This window comes from Mustela lutreola, chromosome 14 (assembly GCF_030435805.1).
Source record: "Mustela lutreola isolate mMusLut2 chromosome 14, mMusLut2.pri, whole genome shotgun sequence".
NCBI classification, from domain to species: domain Eukaryota; kingdom Metazoa; phylum Chordata; class Mammalia; order Carnivora; family Mustelidae; genus Mustela; species Mustela lutreola.
Genome location: NC_081303.1, coordinates 66108692 through 66121088, shown reverse-complemented (window position 1 = coordinate 66121088; position 12397 = coordinate 66108692). Strand labels below are relative to the sequence as shown.

At 46.0% G+C, this 12397-nt stretch overlaps 1 protein-coding gene across 8 annotated transcripts in view; it reads right to left on the bottom strand.

The window, feature by feature from the left end:
* The window catches only part of MIA3 (MIA SH3 domain ER export factor 3), an 80893-nt gene that overhangs the window by 37040 nt on the left and 31456 nt on the right, over positions 1-12397 (bottom strand). For 7 of the 8 annotated variants that reach the window (XM_059145499.1, XM_059145500.1, XM_059145495.1 and 4 more), the window contains 3 exons: positions 7832-10577; positions 5623-5811; positions 2735-2880 (listed from right to left, as the gene is read on the bottom strand). In XM_059145499.1, coding sequence (XP_059001482.1) covers positions 2735-2880; positions 5623-5811; positions 7832-10577 — 3081 coding nt within the window. The remainder of the gene's footprint in view (positions 1-2734; positions 2881-5622; positions 5812-7831; positions 10578-12397) is intronic. The other variant, XM_059145497.1, reaches the window with a different exon arrangement.

Below are 12397 nucleotides of genomic sequence, written 5' to 3'. Positions count from 1 at the left end.
ACCATTTGGCTGGGCAGTTTTACTCCTCGGTATCACTCCTATTTTATAATTATAATTGTACAACAGGAAAACCTAATCTGTAGTGAAAAAAAGGGTTGCCAGGAGCAGGCGGTAAGGGAGAGAAACTGGGGAGGTACATGAGAAACTCGTGTGAATGAAGGAATGTTCCATGTCTTGGTTATGACTGTTTTTACATGAGTGAATACCTTTGTTAAAACTCACTGAGCTGTATTCTTAAAATGGGTACTCTTTACTGTATATAATTTATATCTGATTTTAAGTTGATTTTAAGATATATAGCAGCCTACTACAACATCCGGACCTCAAGAGGATCCTGATTTGAATAAAAGCAATTTTTAAAAAGCAGGGGAGGGGATTTCGAATGTGTCCAACCTTGGGTGATACTAAGGAATTACTGCTAAGCTGGGTAATGGGCTCATGGGCTCATTTTACAATTGTCTCTGCTTTTGTATGTTTGAAATTTTCCACAACAAAACACTTTTAAAAAGTAAAGAATAACTTCAAATGTTTAAAGGGTTATTATGTAGAAAAAGAATTCAATTCTAGGAAGAGTCACGTGGAAGAAAATCTGGAGTCAATAAGAGAATGTACATGCCAAGAGAGCATCAGTGAGTGGCCTTGTAAGGTTAGGACACTCTTGCTAGGAACTGCTGACGCCCAGATCCCGTAACTACCTGCCAGGGTGCAGGAGAGGAAATTACTACAATTTGTGAAGCTAACCAAGCTGCCCTCGAGGGTCCCTTCCTGCTCTAAGACTCCATTACCTGGAGATCCCTGAATCTGCCTCCTGGTTCAGTTTTCCAGAACAAGCCAGCACCCCATTCCTCCCCAGCCCTACCAAATAATTATCTATACTGTTTGATACTTCACGGAAACGATTTCAAATATTTTCCATTTTCCCCCATGTTCATATATATCTGAAATGCCATTTTCTTAAACCTTTTCAAAATCAGAATCATGCCTTGTACCTCTTAGAATCTTGTACTCCTAACACATTACTGGGCCATCAAAATGCCTTCTTGACAACACCTTTCAGGTCAATGTTGCTTTGTAACAATTTGCCCTTTTCCCTCACCGTTCCTGTGTCTTCTCCCGCCATCCCACAAGTGGAGACCCTGTCCTATATAACCTCTGTGTCCCCCAGTCCTATATAAACTCTGTGTCCCCCAACCCAGACCTAGAACAGGGCTCTGGGCATAGCCACCAAGAAAGTAAAGAATTTCTCCCACATCTGGAGCCTGTTAAAGTTCTGAAGTGACAAGGATTCATCCTGATGATTAAATCTGAATTTGGAGATTGCCTTAATCACTGAAAATTTCATTATTCTAACTGCACAAACCACCACAGCCATAGAGAAAACAGGAAAATCTTTCCCACCCTGGTGGCCTTAATCCTGAATTCCCCAGGTATTCAATGTCTTGACACTGCCCTCTGACCACCCAAATGAGAAGTGCACAGCGGGTGAGATCCTACAAAATGCCAGGCATGGCACTAGACACTTTATCATCGAGTCATTTAATTCTTCCAACACCTGGAGTAGGCATCATCTGCATTTGGAAGATGTATGACAGCTACACACAGTTTAGTAATTTGCCCAAACTTCTAGAGGATGCATCGGGGATTTGAAACAAGATCATCCTGCCTCAAAACTCATGCATTTTTATGGAACAGAAAAGAAAAAAGGGAAAACAAAACAAAACAAAACAAAAAAACACAACTCTTTCCTACGCAAGTCTTGAAATAACAGAACCTAATGGAAAAATATTTTTGTGGGAGGATACTTTCTCTACAGGTCCAAGGACAACCTGGCCTCCAACTTCTGAAAGCTTGCTCATTCCCACAATTTACCAAGAAAAATGTCCAATTTCAACAAATACCACAAGAGGGAGCTAAGTCCTAAAAAGCTCAGATCTACTTCCAGCTAGATTAAATGTCTTGTCTGGATCATGACTCCTTTAAGAAAGATAAATCTGAAGAGATACTGTGTCATAAGTGGCTCTTTCTAAGAAACAAATCTAATCACATCACTTTCCTGCTTAAAACCTTCCAAGGATCCCCATCCCAAACAATGTAACACCACCTGTCATGATCCACAACTTCCGTTATGGTTGGCCGGCTTTCCTCCAAAGACCACCCCCCCTTGACTGCTCTAGCTGCACGAGCAAGGCTTCCGCGCTTCCTCAAAAGGCCTTTTCTTTGTAATAGCTTCCATGCTATTTCTTCGTCCTGACTGCATGCCACCCCCATCTCCCTCTTCCCACCCCTTCCATTTAGCAACAGCCTACATCAAACTCCCATTCATCCTTCAACTCCCGCCGAAACACGTCTCAGCTAACTTCAGACCTTCTCCGCCCAGCCTCCCACCACGATGAACCAACTTATCCAACACCTCACTCTACCACCAGGTAAATACTTTCTGCCCACAATATGCCTCCCGTGGAAGTCCTCATCTCCCTGGAAGACTAAGAGGTCCTGGAGGGGAAGAGCCATGTTTTACAGCCAGCACGGACACAGCGCAGATCCTCTCCAAGGGTGGAACTGCACTAAGAACCCAGCAAATTATACACTTGTGGTTTGCTTCAGAGGCTAACATAAAGGATCGGCACAAATTTTCATAAAGACATTTTAAGCTCTTTACCTCATGCTCAAGATCAACTCAAAAACTGTAATCAATCAACATTCTATCTGAAGAAACTATGTATGTCGGACTTACCGTCTTAGTTAAATAAAATATGAATGAATATATTAAAAGAATTGCATTTTCCAAAGGTGTGACACTTGCTGGCTCTTCAGCATTTGTTTCTAGTTGCTTTTTTGCATCAACAGCATCAACAGGACTGCTTTCTGTTGTAATTATCCCTAAAATTGAGGGTGAAAATTAATATTTTATTTAAGGCTTTAGAGTAAGACTTGTTTCTCTCCATTTAAAATATCTATTGAGGGGCGCCTGGGTGGCTCAGTGGGTTAAGCCGCTGCCTTCGGCTCGGGTCATGATCTCAGGGTCCTGGGATCGAGCCCCGCATCGGGCTCTCTGCTCCACAGGGAGCCTGCTTCCCTTTCTCTCTCTCTCTGCCTGCCTCTCTGCCTACTTGTGATCTCTGTCTGTCAAATAAATAAATAAAACCTTTAAAAATAAATAAATAAATAAGTAAATAAAATAAAATAAAATAAAATATCTATTGAGTGCCCACTGAATATTAGTCAGTGGCTTCTCTTAAAGACTTACATGGTTTAATGGCACCTTGCTGGCTCAGTAGGTAGAGCATGTGACTCTTGATCTCAGAGTCATGAGTTCGAACCCCATGCTGGGGATAGAGATTACTTAAAATAATAAAATATTTACTTAAAAAAATATATATATAGCTTTTATATGTCTTATATAAAGACTTATATAACTTATATAATTTTTTCCTTAAAGAATTATAAAAAGAAGGGGCACCTGGGTGGCTCAGTTGATTAAAGAGTCTGCCTTCAGCTCAGGTTATGATCCCAGGGTCCTGAGACTGAGCCCCGCATCCAGTTCCCTGCTCAGCAAGGAGTCTGCTTCTCCCTCTCCCTCTGCTCCTCCCCCCTGCTCGTACTCTCTCGCTCTCAAATAAAATAAAAATTATAAAGAGAACAAAATTCAGAATGCCCATTAGAGCCATCATACCCTTCCGCTATGAAATGAGCTCACCTCCAACAAAATCTACTCCACACTGAGAAAGGCGGAATATTATATTTTTCCCACACAGACACAGTTGCCTTTAACAAACATTTAGTGCTGGTGAAGCACTGTGTTAGAGACATCAGGCAAACCAGGAGTGAGCGCCAGTGTGCAGACCTGCAGGTCGGAGAGTCCGATGCTCAGCCCGGCGTCTGGCACCTGGCAGGCACTCGGTGGCCGCTGACCGAACGGACGAATGACAGTTCCACAAAAGAGAATATGGCAAATGCCTAGAGACCCTAACAGGAACTGCTGACAGCTTCGGGGGGATCCGCCTAAGAGGTAGGATTCCAGCATTGTGTGAAAGGGTTTCACCCGCAGAGGTGATGGGGAGGGATTTCAGTTTGAATTACTTGAGTCTGGGACACATCTTAGGAAACCACTAGAAGTTCAAGCAGCAATTAGTGATGGGTGGGGCAGGGGCCTCCTGCGTCTCCTCCAACCAGGAGATTCCACTCACTACTGATCTGGGAACCTGACCTCTGAAATGTTCTGTGTCAGGCGAGCATCTCCACGTCAGAGACGCAAGAAGGGATATTTGCGAAGATGAGCCCATAAAGGCAGTCGATGTTATTTTGTGACAGACCTTAAAGGACAAGGCAAAAAATCTGTTTTTAATTCTGCAAGCAGAACTTTTCCTAGCCCTGACAGTTTTTGAGCAAGAGAATAACAAGACTTGATGGTATATGACTCATTTTCAGTAAGGAGAACGCTTCTGACTGAAAGTTTAGAACCAGAGAGAATGACGCATGAATGTTCCCCTGGAACACGGGAGACGTCTGATACGTCATTTCTTCTCGAATTTGCAGAATTCCTCCCCACGCTGGCTTCTCTGGTACTCTGAAGAGAGGGGGAGGGTCCAGCCAGGGCTACCAGGTCTCACGGTATCACAGGGAAATGCTACAGCCACAGTTAGAGACCACAACCTCTAAGAACACAAAAACGGTAATGAAATCACGCCACAACAGCGGACACGCAAAACAGCACGACCAGCTCTTCTTCATTGGAACCTAGTGATACCATTACTGGGGCTGGATTATTATTTTAAACATTTTCCTCAATTCAAGGGAAATGAGCTGCTCTCAACTGACTGCTGTGCTCTGTGATGCGGCCATATGGACCGGCCACTCGGGACCACCACACACTGCCAAGTCCTGCACTGTTCCCTATGGAGAGCTACCAGGCGTAAATGTCCCCTCCGCGGTTTTTAAAAAGGTTCTTGCCCAGTCTAGGCAGCAAATGAACAAAAGAGCTAAGCCACAGCGTAGTCTACCGGGGGCAGGCCGGGGTGGAGAGACTACGGAGTGGGGAGAAAACACGGAATTTGTGAGTTTCAGCAGAGCGGTTCTCAAACTTTCAAGGGATCAGAATTTCCTGGAGGGCCTGTGAAACACAGCTTGCTGGTCTCCTCCCCCAGAGTTTCTGATGCCTCTGGTCTGGCTGAAAACTGTTTATATTCTACTGTGTTAGAACATAAGGCTTCTTAGAATAATATTTTAGATTAAAATTATTCACATAAGTAATGACAGCCAAACACTGGTTTTTGGTTACAGTTTCTGGTCTTTTTCGTACTGCTGATCTCCACCCGCCTTGACTCCTGTTTTTCTTTCCCTTCTGGGGTTTCTTATTTCTTAAACTCACTCATTGAGCCTCTTTTATTCTCCCTTCTGATTTCCTACCTTTAAGAACAAATGTCCACGGGTGCCTGGTGGGCTCAGTTGGTAGAACATTTGACTCCTGATCTTGGGGTCATGAGTTTGAGCCACACACTGGGTGCAGAGATTACTTAAATAAATACATATAAAAGGGGGGGAGAAAGAACAAATAAAAAAGAGCATAGAAGCTCTCCTTTATGACATACCTCTACTTCATAGAGAAAAATCTGCAAAGTTTACCTCGGTCTATGTCTTTCTCAGTATTTGGCTCCTGTGACACGTCTGGGCCACCCTTGTCACCAGTCACAGGTTGATCCAACTGGCTGGGCTCTTTGAGAATCTGTACTTTAAGGTCCTCTGCATTATCTTGCGGGAAATTGTCTTCTGGGTTATCTTGTGGGAAATTATCTTCCAGGTGTGGCTGCCTCCCTACAGGGAAGAAGAATGCATTGGGCTGGCAAAGCCTGCTCACACTCCCCACTCTGCCTTTCCCACTGGACAGCTCCGCCTCACCATCCACCCCCCAGCGCTCCTCGACTGCCCTCCACATCCTGGTACCCCAGGGAGCACACATGAGCAGGGAAGTAAGAGTTTCTGCTGCTTTTGTCTCACTTCACAGACAGCTAAAATTTATAAGGCAAATCTTCTTCCAAGTATTTTATAAACAAACACATTTATGGTAGGGCCTTCAATAACCTAACTTTCCTTGGCAAATCAACACATCGTCACACAGATAAAGGTACAGAAGAGAATCCAGTCAAGCGCAGAAACATGAAACATCTACTCCGCGCAGGAAGACCACGAACTCCTTCATGACAAGCATGCTTATTTCCAGAGCTAGCACAAAGAAGCCCATTACGTACAAAGACAGTCTGAAGTACCTCTCAAATATTTCCAGAGCATGTCTAATCGTCAAAGAGAGGGAACCCACTTCTTTCCCCAAGAGGCTCAGGCCATGGCCCAATGCAACCCAGAGCAAAGATGAATTACTTTAAAGCCTCATAGTTTACCTGAAAATTCAGAAGACTGCTTGCACTCTAATGCAAAACAGATCTGCTTTGATTATACACAAAAATGTTCCCCTCCCCCAAATTCTCCGGAAAAATTGGTCCTCTGGGAAGACACATTTATTCTTGTGACTTTATGTCTCCCTGGTATTCTATCATAAGTCTCAGTTAAAATACCTCAGTCTTAAAAGCACAGGGACACAGAACAGGGCACGGAATGAGGAATCAAGTTATATCAGGATACTGGCTCAGGGTCTATTCAATTGCTATTTACAAAAAGGCTTCTATGTGTCAAGTGCTGCATCAGAGAGCTCCGTGTCCCCAGTTCCATCACTGATTAATCTAAATGCAAGAATCCTAGTGCCCAGCAGAATTTAACCTAAGTGACGGCTCCAAAGAGGCAAGAAAGAACATGAAACATGAAAACGGGGGGGGTGGGGGGGGGTAGGGACTAGATGAAGAAACTCAGGCAAGGCATCAGTTTAAACGTTATTCCTGGGGCGCCTGGGTGGCTCAGTCAGTGAAGCATCTGACTCTTGGGTTCAGCTCAGGTCATGACGCCAGGGTTAAGAAATCAACCCCACGTTGGGCTCTGAGCTCAGCGTGGAGTCCGCTTGAGATTCTCTCCCTCTATCCCTCCCCCCTGCTCGCTCTCTCTCTCTCTAAAACAAAACCTGTTTAAAAATAAATAAAAAGTAAACATTATGCCAACTAATCCTTGGTTGGAGAGCAGTTAGTTTGCGCTTAAGAAAATGTGTTCCACAGAGCCCTTTCAGAGGCATAGGGATAAAAGGCACAGCACAGGGAATCCGGTCAGTGGTGCTCCAATAGTGCTGGAGGGAGACAGACCGGAGCTACGCTTGCAGTGAGCACAGCATAGACTTGCAGAGTCATTATGTTGCACACCTTGATACTAATGTAACACTGTGTGTCAACCAGACTTCAATTAAAAAAAGAATTTACTTGGGGTGCCTGGCTGGCTCAAACAACAGAACATGCAACACCTAACCTTAGCGTCATGAGTTCAAGCCTCATGTTGAATATAGAGCTTACTTTAAAAAAAAAAAAAAAAAAGTTTTTTTTTTTTTTTTTTACTAAGTTAAAATCAAGTTCCCTTTCATAATTCTATAGGATGTATTCTGTTAACAGGTTTACTTGGTGTATAATTTTCTTGTCTATAGCTTTCTCGTTCTCTGCTTGTCAAGTCTCTTTTCGAGAATGCTACCAGTCCCAATGGTCCGAAGGGGAAAACAGTAAGAAATCCTTACCCACGCTCTGGCCTGGAAGAAGGCAGGGACACGTGGACTGTTGTGCCTTACCTTCAGGCACTCTGTAAACTGGTCAGAGCTTCAGAAATAAGGCAGCAAGCCCCCCAGCAGCCACGCACCCCATCCCCCCGCTTCTCAAGCGCACCCCCACGGGGCCACAGGCGGGCACTTTACCTTCCATGGAGCCGCCCCAGCCTTCGGGCGGGAGCTGGGCCGTGGTCGGCGGTTCCTTCTCCTCTACCGCCGAGTGTTTGTACCTGACGAAATAGATCAGGTCTTGAACATCGTCGAGCACCGCCGCCTCCTCAAATACGTCACTGTCCTTCATTCCCAGATCTCTGCTCTCAGTCACACGGGCGTCCAGCATTTTCTCCGCTGTGCTCAGAATGTGGGACTCGGAGGCTCGGAAGACCTTATCCAGGACTTTTTCCACGTTATAGGGCAGACTCTCCTGCTGCGCGGACTTCAGCCTTGACGCCATTTCGTGGAACATGGCTTCTAGCTCATGGACATCAAAGTATTTCCGGAGCCTCTGTAGAGACTGCTGGTCTTTAAAGAAGCTGCCGATTACAGGCAGGTCCTCCACATCGTCGCTGCGAGCAGGGGTGTGGGTACCCGGCACCCGGGGTGGCCAGTCACCTTCGTGCTCCTCAGCACTGGTCCCCTGGCTCTCTGTGTCCACGAACCCCTCCAAGTCCTCCTGGTCCTCCTCCGAGAGCTCTCCTACCCCCGGCTTCCGCGTGGATTCATCAGCGTGGTCTTCCTTAAAATCATCAGTACCTTGATTCTGAAACATTTCACCCAACTCTAGAGTCTGATTTTGCTTGTCAGAAGAGTCGCTGCCTTCAGAGGCCCGCTGTGCTTTCCGAGCTCCAGGAGGGCTCTCTGTTTCCGCCGCCCTGCCCCCTGGATCTGCCCTACTGCCCAGAGTTTCACTTTGTCTTTCAATTTCCAAAGTATTACCAGTTTCTTCTTTGCTTCCTTCCGTTTCTGCGTCAGGATTAATGGCGCCTACAACAGCCCCTGGGGGGTTAACGTCTAATGGCCTGCCCTGGATCTCAGGGCTTTTTTCTTTAGACTGTTTTGCACTTAGAGCATTTTCATCCTCCAGGAGCTCTTCAGGGCTGTCATCATCCTCTGCCTTTGGTCTCTTAGTATGGACACCAGGTCCCTGCGGGCTCTCTGTCTGGCTTGTTGCCTCCACTTCCAGAGAGCCCGCCTCGGGCTTGTAAGGAGCAACCTCTTCACCAGAGGAGCCCTCCTGGGCCTTGTCCCCTGAGAGCCTCCTCTCCTCACCCGTCTGCTTGTGTGCGGCCGCCTCTTTTCCTTGTGGCCGGGAAAGATTTCTTTGCCCAAGGGGACCCTCTTCTTCCAGTTCTCTTGGCAACCCCATTTCATCCAGAGGGGAGGGTCTAGGCTGATCCTGAGTTTGAGGAAGCTGTTTCTCTTTGAATTCCTCACTTGGATGGTCCACTGACAGCGTGTGCGGCTGTGGTCCCCCTGCTAGAACAGGTACTTCCTCCACCTTGTCTCTGGATGCGTTACGCTGGTGACCTCCCAACAGTGGTGCAACACCCAGATCCGCCTGTCCAGGCTTTTCCTCGTTCACTTGACTCTCTGAAGCTTCAGGTTTTGGCTCATGTTCTGAGCCCCCTCCCAAAATCTGCTCTCCAGGCTTTTCTTCACGGAGCATTCCTTTTGAAATGTGAACAGCTGCTCCTTTTAGGTCATTTTCTTTGTTGTCAAAGGCTGATGCCAACACTTCTCTACCCCCTCCAGCAGCTGGCAAAGAGCCAGGGTGGCTGCTCTGAGGAGAACTGTGAGAAGTCATGCCTTCCTGCTTTTGCTCCTCCAGCCCCTCCTCAGCCTGTGCCAGGCCCCTCTTGGATTCCTCAATGTTCCTCCCTTTTTCTGTAATGTGAATTTCCGGGTCTTTGTCATTATTTGTTTTAGGGACATCCACGGTCAAAAGACTATCTTCTGCTTTTTTAGGGTCGACAGACTCCGTGGCTGATCGTGATTTCCCCGATTCGCTACCTGGGACGGACCCATCATCACCCTCCTCTGAATCAGAGCTCCCTGAATCCACACCTGTTTGTCTGTCACCTTCCGTGAAGGGGAGGATAATATCCTCCCAGTCTGTTGCGACATTTTCCTCGTAGTTTTTGATGCCAGGGGGCTGAGCGGCCTCCACCTTGTCCTCTTCATCTGGCCTCTGCTCTCTCTCCGCTGAATAGTTCTCAACTCCAGACGTCGCTGGAGGTTTCACGTCCTCTTCGCCATGTGTGAAGGTCAGTAACAGCAGCTCATCAAAGTTCTCCTCTTCCTCCTTGGCCACTGTGTAATACTCAGTGTCCAATTCCTCATCAAAATCATCTTCTAAGGAAGTAACGAGTCTGGTTGTCTCATCATCAGATACAAGTGCATCGGCCGTGGAGCCAAATTTGGTTTTTAAGTCCAGAGTCATTTCTTTTTTCAAAAGTTTATAAGCATCAATCTTCTCCTGTTCACTCGAGACCTGAGAACCATTGCTGGTCTTGTTGTTTTCACTTTCTGGCACTTTTAGTTTATCCTGTAGCATTTCCTCAAAAGGTTCAAATGAAGTTGGGTCTCCCTGAATGTGACCTGCTTGACTGTTTACATGGGGGTGGTTCTTCTGAGACCCAGATCTTTCCTTGAGTTCCTTAGTGTTTTCTGAGAAGACGCTTTCACTCTCCTCTGAGTTAACTTCTTCTGGTTCCGGTTCAATGTCACTTTCCTCAAATGCTTCAGGAGGGGTGTCCCCATGCTGAGGTTTTTCTATACCTTTCTCAGAATCTCCAGTTGCAGAATTGGACAATTCCAAAAATCCTAAGAGTTCTTCTGTGTTATAATTATCAAAATCATCTCTTCCCCCATCAAAACAAACAAAATCTGTCTCCTACAAGAGGAAAAAAAAAAGTTAGCATGTTACTAAGTATCATAAGAGCAAACTCTTACCCATGCTAACAGAGGGAATCTCATATTGGCTCTGGAGGGGCTTCTGTGCCCACCTTGGGCAACAACTCTTCTTGGGTAGTGAAGGGATACAGTAGTTGAATCCACTTTCCCCTGGTTCCCTGCTTCCAAGCAGAAGGACTCCTTCCTAAGTACTCCTCCTGACCGCCCGTCCCTGTCTCTTCCCCCAGAGGAAACATGATTCATGTGGCTGGCGTGTTTGCTCTGCACCATCCCTATTTTCTGTTTGGGACCCACTGGAGGGAACACATATCCTCACCCCCCCAGCCCCTGACAACACCCCACTCACTGTCAGTTTTACAGGGCAGTCAGTCCCCTGGGGGTGACCCCCTGTTAGGCAGCTCTGTCTGTGGCCCAGCAGTCTGTCTTATTCTTGACTACAAAGTTAGAAAGCCCACTATTTCTGCAACCTGAGCCATGTTCACTGAAAGGCTTTATCAATAAATAATAGTGACAGTTTGGTCTCCATGTGCCTGATTCCTGGGTCTCTCAATTTGAGCACAAGTGGAAAAAAACCAGGGTGTCATTTGTTGGGTTTCCCCCAACCCCCAATATCTATGCCTGATGTTCTGGAAATTCATCTCATAACAGTTTGTGCAGAAGAAGTTGGAAGACCACCCAGCTTCCCTATCACTGTGCCCTCTGGGCTATACTTCTATTTACCCCGCTAGAGACAGGCAGAATCTCCTTGCTGTCAGGATCTAAGTCTACACAGATTTTTTTGGCTCATATTTTCTTTATATGGAAAAGACTGATCAGCTTAGGAAGTATCTTATTAAAACACAGAGGCATGGGAACTAAACATATAAAGGCACAAAGAAGGGTGTCCAGGGGGCTCCCCACTTAATTCTTATCTCAAATATACCATGAAAACAAGATTCAGGAAGGAGTATACTCTAACTCTAAATCAGGGTTCTAGGTGTCATTAAGATCTGCTCTCAGAACTATCCATAAATCTATATTCTTCCTTTCTTCCAATAATAAGCAAATTGACATAATATGGGCCATATACAGAGGGAAAGTTAGAAAGCCAACAAAGATAATTCTCTTCTCCTAACTAAACTTTCACAAAAGTCTGAGGAGCCCCTGACCAGTGCAGTAGGAATGGATGATTTCTTCTTTTCATCACTTGTGTTTCCAAGCTATTTTCTTTTTTTTAAGATTTTATTTATTTATTTGACAGACAGAGATCCCAAGTAAGCAGAGAGGCAGGCAGAGAGAGAGGAAGGGAAGCAGGCTCCCCGCTGAGCATAGGGCCCAATGCAGGGCTCCAACCAAGGACCCTGGGATTATGACCTGTGCCGAAGGCAGAGGCTCAACCCACTGAGCCACCCAGGCACCCCCCAAGCTATTTTCTTAATAGTGAGTGAAGCGTGCAGTGGGAGGTACAGTAAGAAGGCAGGCTCCCAAACTAGCGAGGTCACCGGGGCCGATGCACTGCTGTCTCACACCTCGATCCTGGGGCAGGATGTCTTTATTAGGAATGAGGCCAGAGAGGTAATGGGCTGATTTTATGACCCTTGAGATTATCGAGAAACGTGAAGGACAGCACCGGCTCTAGCACAGCACATATTCTGTCCATCTCATCTAAGAATGGCTTGAGGCCAGGAGCACGCATGTTCTGCAGCCCTGCAAAGAACTGCTAAAGGATTCTTGAATGAAAGTGAGTGTCAATTACTATAAATTTTAAAACTCCAGAAAATAGTTAGCAGGACTGAGGATCCTCACCAGCACAGAGCCACG